A 22,524-nucleotide genomic window follows, 5' to 3' on the forward strand; every position below is an offset into this window, starting at 1 on the left:
GTTGTTCTTCAATACTGTCAATATAATCTTTAAGTTCTTGTCTGTTAACAATTAAACTTGTAATATTAACATGTGATACTTTCATCGGATGGTCCTGGTCTCCCATCTACTGCCAACATTTTCCTTATGTTCTCCTATGATCCCATTTTAAACACCAAAACCTTTTCAACTCCTCTCATTATTTTAATCTTCTCAGTTTTATGCGATCAATTGGCTTGGTCAGACCAATTGATAATAATTAAACAGGCCAAAACTCCAAAAAAAAAAAAAAATCTAAACAGAGAAACAAGAATAAAATTATGAATCTAATTTACAAATTCATCTACATAATGAAATGGTCTTCAGAATAAACCATGTAATACAGGATAACTCAAAAAGTTACTTGAAGGAAAAAAGTAACTAAAAAAGTAAAAAGTAACAAAGCAATACTAAAAAAAAAAAACTCTATTGGTAGAACCCAACAAGGTCATCAATGACATCATCCAGCCATATAAGCAGGAAATACTGGGCCGGCCCATCCCATAATCCTGCCCTGCTGCAGATCTACAAAGGACAAACAATGCTGAGTAAAAGGAAAACAAATACCATGAATATACTTTGAATTAAAATAAACAAGTTCAACCAATAGTCCAGATTTTCTAGCTTTAACCTAAACATATAAATAGATGGAAACTCCAACATAATACAAACACAAACAAACCCGGGATAGTAAGTGAAGCAAAGTTGCAAAGTGATATTTATTTCTAAGCATTATAACCAACTATAGAAAGTACATGAATCAGAAATAAGAGTGAGGGACAAACGGTGAACAAACTGAACCACTTTGTCACATATTTCAAAACCAGATTAGAAGACCTCATAGCTCTAATGGGTATAAAAAGGAATAAAGAAATGGTGAGAAATAAACAGGAAAGTGTGTTCTGAATGTGTGAAATGCAAGATATTTTGAATAAATATTATTGTCTATTTTAAAAGCTGTTAAATATCTGTAAACACAACTAGGGTGATAAAGACGTGATGATGCATGGCTGTAGTGTGCACGTAGAACCAACTGCATCACACATAGCCTGTGTATTAGGTTGTTGTGACTTTAGCTGTACTCCTCCCTGCTGCTCCTGCAGGCTTTTATTTAATCACTAATGAAGAATGTAAAGGAGTGTGCAGAGCAGCAGTCATGTTTTTATTCAGCAACAGACCACCTGACTGGACTGAACCAAAACCTTCCTTCATGCCCATCAAAAGCTGCTTCATCATGGTTCATAGCAATGTTTAACCAAATAACTCCAGTCAGGTCTGTCCATGGTGGCGTGTTCAGGTGTGTGCATGTGTGTGTGTAATGTTGGGAGATAATGATGAGTGTGCATGCAAAGAACAGACTGACACTCATTACTGGTCTAATCATTGTAATTACTATATTACTATGTGTGTGTTCTTATGTCACTCATGCTGTGAGCTCATATCTAAATCTTTGTGTGGGGGGGTGTGGGGGGGAGGGGGGTGTGTGCGTGTGTGTGTGTGTGTGAAGGAGCAGCTTTAATCTGCTGGTAGGATGCTGTCTGCAGGCAGAGGGTCAGTGTTCTCTGTGCGGTATGCTGATGAGTCACAGGTCAAACGGCTGACCCTAACCTTTGATGGGACACTTTCTGGGTTTGATAATAAAAAGCACGAGGTGATCTCAGATCAGAGCCTTGCTTCTTCCTTCTTCTTGCAGGGCACTCATACGTAAAGTAGATTTTGTTTTGCATCACATCATGTTGTAATGTTATTCCTCAATGGTTTTAATGAGAGAATTATTCATGTTTCACGCATGATTGAGAAATTATTTAATCTCCCATGGCAACCATTCAGCTGTGCAAAACACTTGGTGGGACAGAGTGCAACCTCCACAGAGCTGCAGTTTCCAAGCTTCTGAACCCCCACTCTGCTCCTTTAGACTAGCCAGGAGCAATTAGCAAACACCTGCCCGAACTGCAAATCTGCTGAGCTCATTGTAGGAGCTACTTCAGAGCAATGCTGGTAAAATTTAGTGAAAGAATTAATAGAGGAGCTGTGTTGTGATGACTTCCTGGAGGTGGAGTTTCAGAAAGAGCAGGAGTTTGTAAAGATTTAATGCCAATTTCAGGGCATTAAATTACAAAGTCAAAATTTTCTTCACCATACAGCATCAAACTGAAAGTACTTCATAGTACTTGATGGTGCTACGAAATAGCCCTATGTGGCTAGAAAACACATAATACTGCTATAAAATACACAATACTGCCCCTTTATGATGGCAAAGACATAGCCTACAGCAGTTAGCTACAATTCCAAATAAAACAAAAACACTTGCAGCAGCAGTTGTATTAATATGCACAAAGGCAGCCATTCATCCCTGAGACAATCCGATCATCGAGGCGTCACAGTGAGCAGCAGCAAAAGCCAGGTATCCTTCACCAGCAGCTGGTCTTCCAGACCTTATCCTCTCAGTCATGATTCATAGCTCAGGACCAGAGGAGAGGGATCCTGTCCCAGACTGTCTAGCATCCTATAATCACTGCTGAAAAGGACCCTAGCATGCTAGCTCGACTTAGGCTTAGGCTGACCCATCATACCGACAGAGCAGTCTACCATCTGGTGACTGAGAGCTGTGTCAGCCACTTCACAGTCAGCTGGGAACCCCAACGTTATCCAAGATTCAGACACAGCTCTTACTTTGTTGGTACAAGCCATCCATTAATAAAACCGATCAAAGACCTTTGACCCCAGCAGGTCTGGCAGCAGGCACATTTATGAACCACTTCATGCTTTACATTTAAAGATATATGATGTAACACTTATGGGTTAGGCAGCTAACTGCAGCTACAAAAGCAGCATCAGAAAAGTGGCATTTTAAGGAGTCTGAGGTGTGAATGAAAAACAGGAAACAGTTCTTTCAGTTTAGGTGTATATATATTAAGTGAATTGTATAAAAACAGACAATTGCAGCAGTACAACAAGACACAGGATAATTGACTCAGAATAAATTAATTCCCAAAATCATAAAGTCCATAGTCCTTCAGCTCACCATCTTCAGATCCAGATGAGGATCTGATCCATCAGGAAAAAAAAAAAATCTGACGTAAAAGGACAGAAAACCAATGAAGTATTTTATCAAAAAAATTTAAAAAAGGCATTTAGTTTATGCATATTTCCAAATGCAAATGCAATAGTTTCCAAAAATTAGACAAACATTTAAATAATTAGGTTAAATTAACCATAATTTAAATAAAGTCAAGCAAAAAGAGTATCAGTCATATTTCAAGCTTATCAATTTAAAGTTAAAGTGCATTTCCAAAATATCAAGAAAAATAAAGAACAAAATAAATTGTCAAATACTCAAGCAGAGTGAGAAAAAGAAAAAAAAATTAAAAGTACACTGCACAATATCAAACTTAAATGCAGCTACATTCTATTCAATTTTATTTTTAAAATTCACTACCTCGGCATCAATGTAAACGTGTCAGAACATGCACAAAATTCAGCAACAAGTTACCTTCTCAAACAGAGTGGAGCTACTGAGCCACAATCAGCTGTGACTGAATCTTAGTGATGGTCCAGGAGAGCAGCACTGATCATTCTAATAAAACAACCCTCCAATCAAGCAAAATCTCACATGTAAAAGCAATAGTGCTATCAAATAACAAACTCACCAGGCAATCAAATCAGTGGAATCAAAGATTTGGATGAATTTGTGAGGAAGATGATAACAGTAAGCCACAATCACAGCGGAAACTGGTGAGGATCTTTAAACTGCGTGCTGCAGTCAAGCTTTAAATAAGTTGGCAGAGTTTGAAGCAGCACAAGAAGTTTGCCCGCAAAAATAAAAGCCCTTGACTAATTGCGGGTTGCAATGACATTTAGATTTTATAACCAATGAAAAAATCAAAAATTTAGACATTTCTAAAGTTACTTTCTGATGCCTCATAAAATATGTTAAATAATTACCAAAAATGGGGTCAAGATCTGTCTAAAGCTTATAATTGTTGTACTAAATCAGTTACGTAGTTTAACATTTTATGCTCATAAATTCATTGTTTAATTTTCAAACATGAGAGCTGCCAGAGGAAAAAAGAAACTAGAAGATTTCTAATTTATAACTTTAAGCAGAAAATGTTGTTTTAATAACTCATGAAATCATGAAATGTCTTTACATCTGGTGTTTCATTGGGCTTCAAAAACCAAATGAAACCTGTCCTTAAACATAGCAAAGGCACAAAAAAACTGAGTGGTCTGGAAATATTACATTTTGAAATTCTGTGTTGAACATTTAGTTATTCTTGCATTGATTTTTGCTGCTGAAATGAAGTTCTCTCTTGATGTATTTTCAGAGCGTCTGCATTCTTTGCAAGGTCGACTGAAATTTACCAGCTGGCACTTCTAAGAACCCACAAACGTCAGTTTTTTGTTTTGTTTTTTTCCTGAGGGACATGATGTCAGCAGTAACCAGAATGAACAAGCAAACATTAATTTGGTAGCGTTCCACTGTGAGGCTGTTGGACTGAGACAAAGCTCTGTTCTGAACTCAGACTCTGAGAGCAGAAGTTAAACATCTAAGTTTGTTTAAGCTTCAGTCTCATTGAACTATTTAAACTGTTTTTGTGCAATTTGTTTCTTGCAAATATCCGAGCCTAATTTTCAGTTTTTTTGTTGTTGTTTTGTTTTGTTTTTTAAATGCAACTCTAGTGGAACCCAGTCTATCAGTGTTTCATTATTTATGGATTCACTTATTAACAGTTTTTTTCTCCTGAACGTAACTTTGGCAGAAAAATATTTGCAAGAAAATGCTGCTTGGGAAGCAGAAATACCTGGAAGCAATGCGACGAGACATGCTAACCAAGTAGAGACAATGAAGAAAACAAATGTTAGCTTCTACCATAGAGCAAAAGGGTTTCCATCAGCAGATTCAATCTGACCTCAGTATAACAAGACCACATCATGGAGAAGAGCAGAAATAAAACAAATAAAATACTGCTAGTATTTATGTCAGCATTTAATTATTTTGTTTCACCATGCATAAAACATGGAGCAGGTTGTGGGAGCAAATGATGAGCAGTGATGCTGAAGATAAGCCCCGTTTATTCTTCCTGATTCAGGTTCTATGTGTTTACTGACATTCATAAAACTATGATTAAGTAACCAGCGTGTGGCTCTTGAATGCACCATAGAAACCAAAAGGTCACCAAAGAAGCTGTCATGTTCTGCACTGAACATGACAATGCAGAACATGTTTGTGGTTGTATTTTGTCACATTAGAACCAAAAACATGAGTATATTTCATTGGAATTGAATATGAAAGACCAAGACAAAGAGGTGCACAATTGTATAAAATTATCCACCATTCAAAAAATTCTTTTACCTATAAAATATAGAAATGTTTATTCACTTTTGAACCCACGGTAAATAGTAAATAAACAGAAAATTGAGAAAAAAACACCTGCTAGAGATTTATTTCTCTAATTTATCTAGAAATAGTTTAACAACTTGTTTGTTGCAGTTCTTTTTGAAAGTTGAACACAAAACTACCTTTACTAAATGGACTAAGTAATTTATAATGAGTGTGATTTCAGCATCCACGGAGCACTCTAACTAGAATCGTTGAACCACAACAGCACAAAGTCTTATTTATCACTGCTATCCTCAACAAACACTCAGATAACCACACACACATGTATAAAACACACTCCCACTTGCCAAAATCCCAGTAACTGTTTCTCTGTGTGTATCCATCAGGCAGCTGAGAATGAGATGAGTAAACAGAACACTGGTGTGTCTCTGTGGAGCAATACTAATCAGTCTCCAGCTCGCTCATTAGCCCGCATGCTAAACACATCAGTCATTAGTCAGACTGCTAAATTAGCCATTTATTTGGCTGCATGCTAAATACCAACGTCAGAGTTAAATGTGTAATTTAACAGACTGAACTCTAAAGTACTTCTGTGATAAGGTGCTGCACAGGGCCAGTTATTGGACAGAATACTTAAAGACCTGCACATTAGCAGGCATCCCAACTGACCTGATCTATTAGCTGAAGGATTTACCAAAAGAGTTGGAGCAATTACTTAAATAAAACCTGGTCACAAGGTGTTGGAACCACATGGAGTCCTGCATATCAGCAGCTCCGCCTGAAGCTTTTTAAATCAACTCTTTTCAGTAAAACATCCAAAGTTCGATGAGCCAGCTGTCCAAATTTTACTTCTATCAGCTGGTACTTTCGAAATAATTAGAAAAATTATTGTACTTTGAAAAATGTTCTTTTTAATCTGAAGGTCGGCTGATGAAACTTCATTCTGCACATACCATTCTGAACACAATATGTGCCTGTTTTTATAATTGGGTCTATTTCTGAGAATTCATTTTTTAATTTTTCAGGCAGATTTGGCTCGATGCCACTTTGATACATTTAGATTTTAGTTTCATATTAATGTAATGCTTCATTCTAATTTGTTTGCATGCATCTTCAAACTTTCTATTTATTTTGGACAACTTTTATGTTGCCAAGCTGTTTTCATATTCTGAAGTGGCTGCAGATAAACTCGCCCCCAGTCATTCATTCATCTCTATTGCCATAAACAATCTTATGAGATATCCATGTTCTTTGTTATACATGGATTACACCAATAAATGGTCATTTAGAAGTTCCAAACTTACATACATCCTTGTATGTAGGTTTTGAACCTATATACAAATATACAAACTTTATTTGAAAAATTACTTTATAAAAACATTTAGTTTTAGTTTAGTTTTTTTTTTATGTTTACCGTTTGCAATGTCAGATGCAGAAAAGTACAACTAAATATTAATAATGGACACATAATAGATGCCCATTATTTATGTTAAAAGCACCACCAATTCCTCATCAAAGTAAAATTTGTAGCATAGCTGATGTAGTTGGTAAGTCAGGGCCTCCATCACCATGGTCTTCAGCCAGAAAAGTGGAAGACTTCCTGCCCCAAGTGGAGGATTTGAAGTATCTCTGAACTCATTTCACCAATTGGGAAAATATGGAGCAGGTGATCGACAGGTAGATCGGTGCAGCGTCTGAAGTGATGCGAAGGCTGTGCCAGTGTGTTGTGGTAAAGAGCTGAGTCACAGGTGAAGCTCTTGATCTAAGTTCCTATGTTCACCAACGGTCATGAGCTTTAGGTACTGACTGGAACAACAAGATCATGGATAAGCAAAGTGAGTTTCCAGTGCAGCTGGACTCTCCCTTATAAAATAGATGAGATGCTCAATCATCCAAGTAGAGTCGCTACTTCTCCACATCAAAAGGAGTCAGTTAAGGCGGGTCGGGTGTCTGATTAGGATGCCTCCTGCAGGCCTCCTGGTCCAGAAGGAGACCCAGAGAAAGACCCAGAGGAAGAAAAAGGACACGCTGGATGAACTATGTTTCTTGGCTGGTCCTCCATATTTAGACTGATGACCCTGCGACCCGACCGCAGAGAAGCAAAAGAAATTAAATGGATGGATGGATGGATGGATGGATGGATGGATGGATGGATGGATGGATGGATGGATGGATGGATGGATGGATGGATGGATGGATGGATTCAGTACAGAAATAAAGGAAGAGTTCTCTAAAGCACCATGGCTGTACTACTTGCTTTCACTTATGACGATAGTACACATTTCATGACTTTTCCTTAATAAGGTCAAATTAAACTTTGCTGACAAACCTTTTTCTAAACACTTTTCTTTCTAGGATAATTGTTAAAAAGGACAACAAAGAGAACGACATGACTTCAGTGCTTTCCATGAATTTGTAGTACACAGAGTCTTCTGGAAGTGTGCAAATGAAACAGGAAGTGATATCACTGATTTCAAAATAAACAAGATTGCACAAGAACAAAGTAGATCTAAAAAAAAAACAAAAAACTGCAAGTGAGTCCAAATCTCATTTTATTAACATTATAACAAAAATGTCAATCCTATTTGTTATACCTCCTTCCAAGAAAACACTGTGATATTCCCTCAGAAAGATCACCACGGACGTTAATCTCAGATATACATCTGCAGTATACAATTTTCAAGTTTCAATTTCCTAGAACATGGATCTGCATTTTAATTTAGAATCAAACTCCTTCCTGTAGGCAGATGGAAGCAAGGAATGTAAATATGATTCTGCCAAAAGATTTTCTTGCAATGACATTTTGGAAAAAGTGCCTCCTTTAATCTCACACGTTGATTTAAAGCTGGATGTTTTATTCAGCACTGTGAGCCTGTGTAATCAACTTATAACTCGCACCATGTAATAATCAGTCGGCCTTTTAATCTCCATCTTCAAACAAACACAGCTGGCTGCGATTTGAAACTGGAGCAGATTTTGGAGAAATGTGGCACCACCTGGATTGTTCTTTCTGTCATCACAGGAGCAACAAGTGGGTGTTTTAAGGTTTAAAAATGACACATAAAGTTAGAAAAATGGCACAAAATAAAATTATATTTCTGAAGCTGTGTGTTTCACAAATATCATTGCAAGTGATAATTCACTGTATGAACCCAGCTGCAGTGTATCTCCCAGTTTTATTCAATAAAAGCCCTTAGAGGCAAAACTACTTTAATAAGCTTGTGAAGTCAACAGTTGCCGCTGAAAAGGCTGCGGTACGGCTCTTTGGAACAGGCTTCGTGTTTTAAGAATTCACAAGTCTGTCTTTTACTCAATTCTTCAAAGAAAAAGGTTAAGGCTTTTTGCAGCTGTTAGAAATTTAAGAAGTAAATAATTAAATATGCAGAGGAGAATCATAAAATGAATCAAGCAAAGGATCTCATCCAAACCACAACCAAAAATAAATAAAAGCCACTAACCAGGCACTGACCACTTTCTGGTTTTAAGGTTTACGTTTCTTTAAAATGCTCTGCTTTTAAAAAAAAAAAAAAAAGCATATTCTGCAAGCCACTCGGACTCCCAACACACTGTCTGTAAATGATTGAGAGTTCAGCTGTGTACATTTCTTAGGAAAATTCCTTCATTCCCCAACAGGTAGACATTAGCAAGTTTGAAGAGCTGGTTGAGCATTTAGCTCTGTTTCTTCTCCACCAAACAGCCACCTCAGTCTGGGTGCCTTGTGACTGACTGGTTGTTGTAACTCTCAACCTTAGTTGAGCTATTTTTTAGCTCACTAAAAAAATATTACAGCTGTTCAGAAACTATGGAGTTAACTCCAGCATCTCAAATAGGTGGAGTTTTTCTAACAAACAATATTTAGATCAGATTAGATTAGCTTTAGATCATTCAATAAATTTTTACTGTAAATACTGGTTTGCACCAGTGTTAGCGTGCATTATCTGACTTAAACAGTTTGACACATGATGACTAGTCAACAGGTGGTTATTATTATGTTAACATTATTATTATGCTGTTGTTGACAGCAGACAGCGGACTCCTTTTATTGATACACCTGGTGGATTTATGTCCCTCTACAGGGAGCAAGGTGACTACTGCTGCCACCTGCTGCTTGGCCTCACTTCAATGCCCTTTATGGTACAGTTATACAATCTCTGTGCAGATCAATGCAAACCACCCTCCATCACTGACATGATCATAATTACACACTTTTTGTTGATTCGTGGATTCTCAGAGGAGCTTTTTGTGTGCATTATGTTCTTTTTCATGCTATAATGTAAACCGTTGTCAATAGAGGGCAGTCTGGGGGTAATTGGTGATGAATTTAAAATTTATGAGAAAATACTAAAACGGGACCACGGCAGGAAACAGGGGTGAAATACAGTAGTTTTCTGGTCAAAACAGGAGACATGACAGGTTTGCCAGGGCCTCGTTTCAGAAAGCAGGATAAGTGAAAAGCCTAAGTAAGTTCTGGAGTGACTATGAGCGTATCCTGGGTTTTTGGTTTCAGAAAGACTGATGGCTGAGCTCCATATTTTGAAACTTATGGAGATTGAGAGACCTTCTTTAATGAGACATTCAATGTGAGAGTACACAGTCTGGTGGAGCGTGGGCCAGGCTACGTCTGTAAAATATTTACATCCCTGTGAAATGTGGTGGGGCTGTAAAAGCAAGAGCAGTCAGCGAAACCTGATGTCTTCCTCCACTGAGAACGGCTGGTCGTCTAGCCCAATGAGTACATTTTTAAATGTCATATTAAATTTGTAGTTTGAAGGATTTTGACGTGTTTCCTTTATGAGGTGCTTTTCCATTGCACGTGTTGCAGGATGCAAACATCACATCACTGTCACGCATGGTATAAAAGTTCCACAAGGCTCTGCAAAGGAAACCGGGAGCTGCACTGCAGAGAAGGACTAGCAACCTGTCCAGGGTATTCCCTGCTTGTTGCCCGATGGCCCCTGGAGACTGGCCCCCTCCAAGGATATGCAGGTACACACAATGGATGACATTTCGAGGATTAAAGGACTGATGTCTCAGCAAGATCTAGATAACCTCATCCATGGGTTTATCTTTAGTCGCACTGATTACTGCAAAATGTCTTCATTGGTCTGCCTAAAAAAAAAAAAAAAATCAACCTTCCAGCTGTAACTGATCCAAAATGCTGCTGCTGGAGTTCTGACTTAAACCTGGAAAATAGAACATCAATCAGTTCTACAGTCCTTCTCTAAGAAAAAAGCAAAGAATAGACTTTAAAATACTGTTAGTTTATGAATCACTGAACAGTTTATTACCACAATACATTGAAGATCTGCTGGTGTTGTATCAACCTTCCAGACCTCTCAGGTCTTCTGTTTCTGCTCTGCATCTCCAGCATAAAATAGCAGATACAACTAAATGCGTCTGCAAATGTTTTGCAGTGTCGTAACAGTTTCACCTGACTTTGCCTCACTGATGAAATTACCAGGTAAAGCTAAAGGTCATTTGGCACATTGAGATAAATACTTCTGCATGATGTTAAACTGAATCTTTATGGATCTAAGACATCTCATGCTTGTAACCATGCTTTGCTTTTTATTGCGATACTTTGTGGGATGATTTATCAGCCAGTAAATCTAACGTTGGATTTAACTGACCAACGAACAAACATCACACACAACATATGTAAAGCCAGAGTGATGAACCAGAGTGGGATAGTCCAACACCAGATCTCCAAACATCACCTTCATTTTTTAACAGCACAATGAAGGGGGACAGATTTATCCCAAGTTATAGTTTTTACAACTAAATGGATGAAAAACTAATAAAAAGTCTGGTTTTCTGGATGGAGTTCAAACCTCCAGCAGAGGAACAAGAAGTCAACACAGAAGGTAGTTTATAGACCAATCCTGGGTGAGACTCCCTCTGAGATACTATTCTGCCAGTTAATGAACAAGAACCAGGAAAAGGATAAAACGAGGTTCGAGCTGAGCTCCCAACACTCCCCACCCTCCATCTGATCTGATCCTTCTGATCTCTCCTGCTCTATTTTCATTTCCTCCTGTCCACATTCTAAAATTACTCCTTCTGTCATCAGCCATGTTCACATTTTCCTCAAACTCCCTGGATTTCAGGCTTTGATGTGACAGGTCATGTGAGTTCTTGTTTCCTCCTGGCATGAACACCAGCCCCGATGCTTTCTGGAGAGTTTTACATGTTCTGTGCAAACACACCTCAATAGATCAGGTTGTTTTAGTTTCAGAAATGTGCCATTTTCCAATAAAAATGCATTTTTATTATGATGGGATTTTTTTTAAGAAAGTTGTGCCTTTTTTTATTTATTCTGTTATTAATATGTACACAGCCCTAACTTAGAATATAAAAAATTAGGCAGAAGTTAAACATACAAATCCCTTTCGTTCATATTGTCAGGTTAATTAGCTGCATTAAACTATGTGTGAGTTCATGGTTGTTCGTCCTGTATGTCTTTGTGATCAACTTGCCTTTTGACTGCGCTAGATTAGGGACTAGCTCCCCTGGCTATCCTGCACCAATAGGAAAGTAGATCTTTTGTAAGCAATTATTTTAGTATTCAAATAATCAATCAATTATTCTGACAATTAATCAATTAATAAATTCTGCCATAGCAGCGCTATTAACATCAGATATCAACAATGGCCCAAATGTTGGTATGTGCACATCCCTAACAATTATCTTACTTTTTTAGTTAACCAGGGCAAAAGCTACACAAAAAGTCTGAAATAATATTCAACTTAATAATGAAGCAGCAGGTTCACAAAGACACTTCTAAAAAATTGCCTATTTTCCGGTTTTCAGTCAATTTTACAGATGAACTTTCACTTTACCCAGCCATTTATAGGATTTGTGTTCATGTTAGCGACAAGATCTTTGGCATTTTCATCACACAGAAATACATCTGCGGTACACAGCACCATTCATTTTCCTTAGCACTGATTGGCTAAACCTCCAAGTGTGGAACTGAGAAAGGCTGTAGAGGTTATCTTCCACACAAGCGCCAAGCTGGATTCTACTGAGACTACTACAGTGGCAGCCCGCACATTTAGTAGCTGGGCTTTTGGGGGAGAGGCTATAGTCTTAATTTACCACTATGACATTACAATTAAGGCATCAATACTAGTGAACAAAAACAATGCACTCTAACAATGTCTGATGGACTGAACACAGGTTGTTAAGCGTAATCCTCTAAATGTGTCATTCAGACAAGATATTGAAATGCATTCTAACTAATTGTGCTGTATGCAAACAAACACAGAGAGAAGACAGATAAGACTTTATTATGGAGATTTCCTTCTGATGTATTTTTTTTTATATGATCGTCATTATACAAGAGAAGGATGCTTATGAGGAGCGCAGAGAGATGAGGGAGGAGGGAAGACACTACGTACTTTATGCAGCATTTTTTATTCATCAATTAGCCTACTAATAAGTAATTATGAGTGATTTTTCATGTCTTAAGAGTCAATACTATTGTCAATAAACAAATAAATCCAGTTATGACAACTCCAAACCTCTACACTATAAACACAATTGTGAGCAGTGCAGGTTGCTGATGAGCTTAGCTGTCAAGTCTCCTGGTTTAGCTGGGAAACTACCATAGTTCACCCCTCTTTCCATCTGTGCTCCCATTACACCCCCAGACACACACAAACACCCCAAAAGAAAAGTGCACTGCTTTAACACACGAGTATAAAAAGCTCTTATAGTCCCATTTTTTTTATTGAACAAATACATTTCTCAACAGACTTCCAGAGAGTGAAACAGAGAAGCTGTGCACCCTGCTGCAATTAATGTGAAATGTGTTTTAGACCTTTTCATGCTAAACCCACAGTTGGCCTTTAGATTCAAATAAGACAGAAAATGACAAGTGAGAATGTTCCTGAATCAGAAGTGACCTAGAAAAGCAGTTCACTTCTATTTGCATGTTTCAGTCAGCTGTCAGCACTTTGAATCCCACACAGCAGCATGAAAAGTGCTCCAAAATAAAGTTTCATTCTTTATATGGTATTCTATAATGCATTTTGATACTGTATATTTTTGGTTATTTGTGTAAAATAAGTATTACTGTAAAGGTGTTTCATGATTTCTGCTTCCTGCATCTCTTTTGTGTTTGCTGTCACCCTGGAGGTTTCTTCCTCTGCTGTGCCTTGCTAAATGTGTGAATACATTCCTGCAGCTGCTTTGCACTCTTCGCTCTCCTGGGAGCAGGTTGACAATTCTGATCCATCTGATTGTGCCAGTGGTCCTCTGAAATGCTGAATAACCTGTCATCAATAAGTTGGGTAGAATATTGCTTATCTTACTAGGTGGTCTCCAGACAATGCATTTTTTGGTTTGCTTGACTTTCAGGCTTCTTTAATATATTTGCAGGAATGACTTTTAGATGGAAAGCACACAACAAAACATAAAGGAATAGTTTGTGGAATAAAGCACCAAGAAATAGCTGAGCAACTCACAGCATCTAATTCCAAATATCAGTCTAACTTAGAGAAAGACAGCTGCTATGTAGAAAGTGAAAAAAACATCTATAATACTGAAAATAATGAGGTGAAAGTTGCTAGTATTACGTATTTGTCAACACTTCTGACATTGTGTACCTCATTAAAACAGTGGCACACAATGAGTGTGAATATCTATTTCTAAACATGTCTGAATGCATTGAATGGGAAAGCTTTATCAGCTTGTCATGCTAATAGTACCTATCACCAAAACAATAGAAAATGTTTTCCGAAGGACAAGAAAATACTTTAGAAAGCATGACCCACAAATACAGCGGACACACTCAAACACACACACCTGTGTGTAATTTACCTGCACTACCTAAATTTTTTGTTACAAATTATACTCAATAATAAAGACAGGGAAGTAAAGTCAACCTGTGTGATCCACGGGAGGAGGAGGACAGAGATTCCCAGGATCAAGTTGTTTGTCTGAGACTTCCAGAGGAGGAGGTGGAGTGACAATGTTTGCTTCGTTTCTTCCCTTTTTGACACATATTTTCACTAGATTAAACTGTTTTACCCTCCCTCAGCTCTGGCTTTCTCATTCTTAGCTTCTTCAGCTCAGTTATAGGTCAGTCTTAGCAAGACGCTCAGGAAGAGCACAGCAGATATCACGGTCAGTCAATGGAGAAGCGATGGGGTTGACCTGTCAGCTCACACAGACTCAGTGTAACCCCATCAGACACACACACAGGATAAGCTCAGGCAGGGACCATTTGACCCCTTAACAAACTGCAGAAGGGTCAAAAGTCTGCTTCTTCATTTTTAGCAAGCTGTCGTTATTGATTAAAAAAAAAACTTGCAAATTGTGTTAAAATATATGCTTTTGAATAACTATCACTTCTTGTCAAATACAGCTAAATATGGTAACATTCCATTGCTGCACATTCATAGGAGCTCCTAGCCCTAGTTTTAAAATATGAAATCAGCATCGAACAACCATTGATGTTCAGCCTGCAGGGTATGATACTCTCCTAATTGTTTTGCTTCACTGTGGAGGTTCCTCCAGTTTGCTGGTCGGACCATCACATTCACACACAAAAACAATTGTATTTTGATAATTACTTTTGAAAAAAAATTTTGTTAATATTTATATACTATTTTTTGAAAAAAAGGAAAAAAGAAAAGTCAATATGCATGATTCTACAATTATACTAATACTAGCTTTACTGACTTCCATTCCTTGGTTGCCTCGTGTATCTAAAAAGCTTCAAATCCAAAATGAGAAATTAGTTTTACAATTTTGGCCATGTGTTTACTCAGTATATACATTTTTATTTCACAACCTGGCTCAGGGTAAATATTATTTACGTAGTTTATCATTAAAATTCCATGCCATCAACCCACTGCACACTTCCACTACCATGAACTATGTGTAGTTTACACTTTGACCCATAGGTTGACATCAACACACTTCTCCTACCTTATTGTGAAAAGTTTTTCTATCAGCCAATATTTGTAGTATTAATTTTTGCCTTGGCTGTATTAACAGAGCTAATTAGTCCCACTAATGTTGAATCAGTCAGAGGGCAGAGGAAACCAAAGACATACACAGTGAGCATTTTAAGCAAAATGTGATTCTGCTCCATAAACAAATTTTAGCATGATATTTTCAGGGTTCCTTCCTCCCTTATGGAAGATGCTATGATCCACATTACTCATCTGCACAGAGAAATAATAAGTCTGTATTCCCCAGCTATGGTTCTCCTGCTGCATCTCAAGCTATAAATTAGTGTTGGATGACAATAGTAAGCATATGGAAAAGGTCAAAGAGATCATTTCAGACCTCACGCCCCCAACATCTCCTACCCAAAACTAACTTCGTGTCACCTGGATCATTACTCATCTCCTCTGTGGAGTTTTGTTGGAGCGTATGAATAAACTAGCGTATTGCTGTTGAACATGGATTCTGAACTCATTCACCTGTAGAATTTGTACCACTGACATTCTGTAAAGTTTCATGGCATTATAGTACATTTATAAATAAATGGCAATATATAAACCTAGACACACAAATTTTAAAATATATCTTGTATCCATCCATCATCCATCCATCCATTGTCTTCCGCTTATCTGGGGTTGGGTCGCGAGGGTAACAGCTTAAGAAGGCCCAGACTTCCCTCTCCCTAGCCACTTCCGGAAAAACCCTCACAAGGGTCCCTGAGGGACACGGTTGAACGCCTTCTCCAAGTCCACAAAACACGTGTAGACCGGTTGGGTGAACTCCCATGCACCCTCCAGGACCCTGCTGAGGGTGTAGAGCTGGTCCAATGTTCCACGACCAGGGTAAAAACCACACTGCACTTCCTGAATCCGAGGTTTGACTATCCAAAGGACCCTCCTCTTTAGGACCCCCGCATAGATCTTGCCAGGAAGGCTTAAGAGTGTGACCCCTCAATAATTGGAGCAAACTCTCCGGTCCCTTTTTTTGAACAGGGTGACCACCACCCCAGTCTCCCAATCCAGGGTAACTGCCCCCAATTTCCATGCGATATTGCAGAGTCAGGGTTAAGGTCCCTACTATGAACAGTGTTGGTGTAGCACTGCTTCCCCCTCCTGAGATGCCGGATGGTGGACCAGAATTGCCTTGAAGCTGTGCAGAAATCTTTCTCCATGGCCTCTCCGAATTTCTCCCATGCCCAAGTTTTTGTCTCAGCAACCACCCACCAGTAAAAAGCATAAGCTGGTACCTATCAGCTCCTTCTGGAGTCCCACAGGCCAAAAAGGCCTGATAGGACTCCTTCTTCAGCCTGACAGCATCCCTCACCGAAGGTGTCCACCAACGGGTTCGAGGGTTGCCGCTTTTCACAAAAAGTAAGAATATTCATATTCTTCCACCCATCCATCCATTTTCTTACACCCGTGTCCCTAGTGGGGTCGGGAGGTGCTGGTGTCTATCTCCAGTTGCGTTCCGGGCAGTCAAAGGACAGACAGGTCGCCAGTCTATCGCATATTTATGTTCTTGTGATAATTTATTTGTTGTCTATTTTTCCTGCCACTAAATCTTGACTTTTTACAATGTTTTTTTTTTCCTTTAAAAGAGCATACATAATCAGAATGTCACTTTGTAAAGAAATTTATTTTACATATTTGTTAAAACTGTTACTATGTTCTCACAGAATGTTATGAGACAGATAATCTATGAAAAGATTGATCTCCTCTAACATCTCCCTAAGCTTCTATTGCTGTCTGAAGAAATGCAGACCAAAAACAACCAATCAGAGCCAGGAGCCGGGTACTCATGTACTCACTTCTAAATGTATTAATGATGGTGCAATAACGCAGTTACAGAGAAAAGATTTATCTGTTGTCTTCAGTGGCAATGAGTGTTAATGACAGGTTTTGCTGGCTGCAACTTAAAGAGCAAAAGAGAGCAAGAGGGGGTATGAGCAGCATCACCTGGAGAGGTGATTGACAGCACTAAGACCTTCCTCCAGGCTTTGGTTTGGTGTTTCTAATCAGCACTGGAAGCACTGGGAGAAGGCAGAGAAGCTCTTTTTTTCACAGATTATCTGTCTCAAACTGTATTTCATGACAACAAAATTGGAATCAGCATGTCTGGCTTCTTAAAGATCAGAGATTGGCGTTTGGCAAAAAAAAAAAAAAAAATCTGCAATCAGTGTATACCAAATAAAAACACTTTTCAAAAGCTATACTTTTTTTACATAAAGAATTTCAACAGAAAGAAAAAAAATACAAACCAAATACAAACTTTTATGCTTTTTATTTTGCTAAATTTGCGTTTATTTACAATACACGACCGTGATAGTAAAAGAACAGACTCTGCTGGGACTGGGCTTCCTGAGGATAATGAAGCCAGCATCCTCACAGCGCTGCGCTGTGGAACAGAGTGTGCTGACCTGCTGCATTTCACCACGGCTCTCCAGCTCCTGCTGGACTGAAACCAACTTGTATTTTTCAGTCTGAGTCACATACATTATAGAAACCCCTCAGAAGTTCACACACACCCTCCCACACACACAAACTCCAAAACGCATTACATGCGCTATTATGGAAGTGCATGAAAGCACCAAGAGTTGCAACGCTATGTATTTTCATAGCGACAAATAAAACTAGATGCGCTTCCATGACAAGTGATTGCAAAACTTGGTCAATATTTGACTAATGTTGAAAAAAACACAATTTTGCAACTGCAGTGTTTCCGTTAAATAAGAAAATAAGAACTGCTATTAAAATAACATGAATAAGTTTGTATGTGTGATAAGTCATCAAAAAACATGCCGCGCCATCATCCTCTACTTCCTGTTGTCTTCTTTGAGCCAGTGCCAACATCCGGCTGTGTATCCTGAGTCACATGTCACTAATGTGATGTGAAAAAGTGTTTCCATTGCAGTTTTGTGAAATAATCCAGTCTCCATATGCCCAAAAAACACACCTGAGCTCAGTGCCAAAACTTTTTATCAAAAGATGAGTTTTCTTGGAATTGCAGGGTTTTTATTTAGTGGATTTATTTTAAATAGCTAAATGTCAAATTGATCAAATATATGGTCAATGGAAAGCACACAGTTTGCTGTTATGGAAGCACATGAACGGACCAAGAGTTGCAACTCTTGATGGTACTCCAGGTTATTGAAACTGTTTCAGTCTTCTGAGCCTTTCTGTTGTATGTGAATGAGGTGTGTGTGAGAGAGTGCGTGTGCCTTTCCCGGCCGGCCTGCGTGTTTCTGCATGTGTGTGTTTGTCTGTGAGGACAGTTAGCAGCACAGAGGCATCCTCAGTGGAACAGGGAACAAAGAGAGAGGCTCTTAATGAGCTCTGCCACTGCTGGGACCCAAACTAGGCCAGCCAACAGGACGTGCATGAGTGTGTGTCTGTGCTGGTGCGGGTGGTGCTGCAGGAACCACCCACAGGAACATGCCAGGTGACTGCAAACGCTGCAATGATGACCAAGTCCAAAAAACAGCTGTCCTGTCACTGTAGTGCTGCTCCTGCAGCTTATAGAGACCCTGTTCAGGGGTCACAAATTTTCATGTTATTTCAGCTCCAGAACAGCTCAAAACAATTCTGACCGAGCTCTTTTTGGGAGAAACCGCTTCCATTGCCCAAAACGTTACTAGCATCTTTGATGTTGGTGTTTTTGGTCAGCGATGGCAGATATCTAGGCCTGGCCTGATGTCTATGTGAAAAGTGCTTCCATAAATGCAGCAGTTCTCCACTGTTTTAAAACTCACTCTGACATAGAAAATCCATGGAGTTCACTTGAAACAAACAAAAAAGAACAATTTTTTTTATTCCCTCTTTTTTCGTCAGGCAACAACTGCCAAGGCTCCCACACAGCAATCGATACGGAACATCTTAGACCTCAGCACAGAAAAGATGAACCACCCTGCAGCCTAAAACTTTAAAGCACATCATCAACAGGCAGCAGGAGGCCTCATTAGCTTCACTCATGCTTACCCTCAGTCAGGCCCATATGGATGCTCCAGTAGTTCTGCAGACACTGCAGCTCCTTCTTCATGCCTCTTTTGCAGCGGCAGTTGTAGAGCGGCGAGTCTTGCAACACTTCTAGCGCCCCCTGGCACTCCTTGGAGGCCAGCATGGTGCTGCGCTCCTTTTCCCCGCCAGACAGACACTGGCGCATGATCCGGTAGCGGGAGCTGCACTGGCTGTTCTGGTTGCACAGCTCTGATGCTCGCACGCAGTCCGGAGGTTCCCTCCAGCCAGGAGATCCCAGCTCCGACTCACACACACACATCTGAAGCATAAACGGAAAGACAGCAACAGCAGAATGTTAAAGTTTGCAACAGTGCAGATGGAGCGCGTCGAGCAGCAGACCAGATCTAGGTTCAGGCTGCGGTGGCGCTCAAGTCAATTAGCAGTGTCACTCAAAATCAAGTTAAACTTAAAATATACCAACATATACTAACATTTTTAAGTTTTGAAAATTGTAAAAAAAAAAAAAAAAATAGGCAATGAGTGTGATTATAATTATTAATAAATAAAATCCACTTATTGCGTTTTATAGTGCACAAACACCAGTAATGTCATATAGACTGCACTAATGTCGGCACAGTGAGTGTTGGAACACATACCTGGAAAATGACCTCATTGCTGGTTAGGCAACTCAGACAGACAGAATTATTTCCTAGTATTGAGAAACAGAAAGGTGGATTATTAATAACTCAAAGTGGCCTGCAATATGCCACACGACAGAGAAACAGAGCCAGCAAAGTGAGCAAAACTCTTCACAGTCAACCAAGTACCGGTAAACCAAGTTTTTCTTGTAAGAATAAGTTATTTTTCTGCTACTGACACATTTACACATGAGGTTGAACAACAATAATTTGGAGGTATGTTCCACAGAAAATTCTGTGAATGCTGAACAGAGTCAGCATAACCTATAATAATTACCTGTTATGAGGTAATTATGAGGTCAGTCTTTTCATTCTCAATTCTACAAAGAAGAATTGAGTCCTGTTCAACATTATAATGAAAAAATATTGCAGCACACTTTTATTGAAGCATTGAAGCTACTAAGACAAGTCAAAACAGGGACAATATTAACCTTACTAGGAGAAAAACAGAGAAAATCTGGATCTTCTATTTAAAGGGTCTATTTCCCACAGACATGAATAAAGATCTATTGATTAATGAGGTTCAATGAATGATTCTAGTTTGTATTTGATTTTATATTGATTTTTATGTTACAAAATCAGGCTTTTATTAAAGCCTTTGTTGCCTTATAGAAAAAAATATTCTAATGAAGCAAAAAAAAAAAAAAAAAGCATATTCAATGTAAAGCTGCAGAATTATCCAAGCTTGAAGCTAATAAAGCTTGGATAATTCCAAAGTCCTACACTGAAATATAAATATAAAGTAATATAAAGTATTTCAGTGTAGGACTTATTGTTTAAGAGTTATTAGCCAAAGGGCATTATATTTTGCAGTAGCGCCCCCTAGGTAAGGGGGTATATGATTTTTTTTCTTTGTATAAGTCGCTGTAGGGGGTTTCTATCAGATTTTCCTTTTGGATTTTATTCCAGTGTTTTCCGTTTCCTCTGTTACAATTACAAAAAGATTTACCACTTGGAGCCGGAAAGCCGATATTCCTAGCATTGACTATTCTCCCTACTCCATGGGTTTGGAACCCTTAAACAGCATCCAAAGTTTTGTTTCTTGTTCCACTGTTCTTCTTGTGTTCTTAACCTTGAATTAAAATCTTCATCTGAACAACCAGGAAAAAAGGCTAATACTTGTATTTTCTCCAAAGGTTTTGATCAGCAGGGAATTTGTGCTGAGCTTTTTATGAGGGATTGTTATTTCCATACTTCAAACAAAGCCAAAGTCTTACAGTACTTTACCTAAGCTGCAAAAATGCAAAAATCACTACAATAGTCATACAAAGACAACAGCTGCCTTCCTTCACCTCACCGTTCTTCGTTGTGCATCTGGCAAAAGCCAAAACAGACACCTACACAACAACCGGCTGACCTCTGTAGATATTAATAACTATTAGCAAACAGAAGTTTTACTGTTGGGTTCTGACAGCAGCTCAGATCACTGAGCAGAAATCAACAGGCAGGAGAGGGGATTAATTAGCTCTGGAGAGAGCAACTAAATCTAAATCAGCTAAATTCACCTTCAAGCTTACTGATGGTGGAAAAGATCCAATTATGCAAATTAAACGTTGGTGCATTAAATAATTGATCAACATATCAACTGTGTCGTCAGTAAGGTGATGAGTTTTGACCCCAGCATCAAAGACAGGTTTACTTGGTTGACTGTAAAGGGATTTGCTCACATTGCTGGCTCTGTTTCTCTGTCTTGTGGCATATTGCAGGCCACTTTTGAGTTATTAATAATCCACCTTTCTGTTTCTCAATTCTAGGAAATGACTCTCTGTCTGAGTTACCTAACCAACAACGAGGTCATTTTCCATGTATGTGTTCCAACACTCACTGTGCTGACATTAGTGCAGTCTGGAACCTGCTATCACACCCAGGACATGAGCCGCATGCGGCCTCTTCCAGAAACACTGCTGATATTTGAGGTAGCCGACTGTCTAATGCACACCACTCCAAACAAGTGCGAAAATGGCTGAGGAGCAAGGAGGAGATTGGCCCTAAATCGTTCTACTCCCACTGTGTTTTTTCTTATTTTTCCTACTGCTTGGACTGTTTTCAGTGAAGGCACTCTTCATTGTAATAGACAGACTGTGGAACATAAGCATACATTGAACATGTCTATTGGTGATACTGAAAGAGACAGCAATGGGTCTGTGCCAAATGCCTGCTTCATTCACTGTGTGACACAGCGCCCCCTAAGGTGAGACACAGCAGAGCACTGCCTCACCCTGGAAGTCTTCTATGCTTCAATGTGTGAATTCAGTGATTTAGATCATAAGTGATTCCATCCTTCAAGATTAGGACACGACTTCAATGTTCCACAAAATGTTCTTCATCAATTCATGCCAAAGAAACATGTTTTTAACAACGTCAGAGTACATGGTAAAAAAAGGCCAGAGTGTGATAGCAGCTTTAAATCCATCAAGTGTTCAGAACCAGGCATCACTCATTCCACCGTGTCTTTATTCAGCACAGTGAACCCCTGCCTGGAAGCGGTACAGTATTAACATTTTTTTCAGTGGAACATAACTTCCATTAATTTCAGGGTTTCACAGCACACATT

At 38.9% G+C, this 22,524-nt stretch overlaps 1 protein-coding gene across 1 annotated transcript in view; it reads right to left on the minus strand.

The window, feature by feature from the left end:
* Positions 1-22,524, minus strand: part of gfra2b (GDNF family receptor alpha 2b) — an 89,131-nt gene that overhangs the window by 63,289 nt on the left and 3,318 nt on the right. Inside the window, exon 3 of the mRNA XM_055060792.1 lies at positions 19,294-19,591. Coding sequence (XP_054916767.1) covers positions 19,294-19,591 — 298 coding nt within the window. The remainder of the gene's footprint in view (positions 1-19,293; positions 19,592-22,524) is intronic.

This window comes from Poeciliopsis prolifica, unplaced genomic scaffold, assembly GCF_027474105.1.
Source record: "Poeciliopsis prolifica strain line A6 unplaced genomic scaffold, Auburn_PproV2 SCAFFOLD061, whole genome shotgun sequence".
NCBI classification, from domain to species: domain Eukaryota; kingdom Metazoa; phylum Chordata; class Actinopteri; order Cyprinodontiformes; family Poeciliidae; genus Poeciliopsis; species Poeciliopsis prolifica.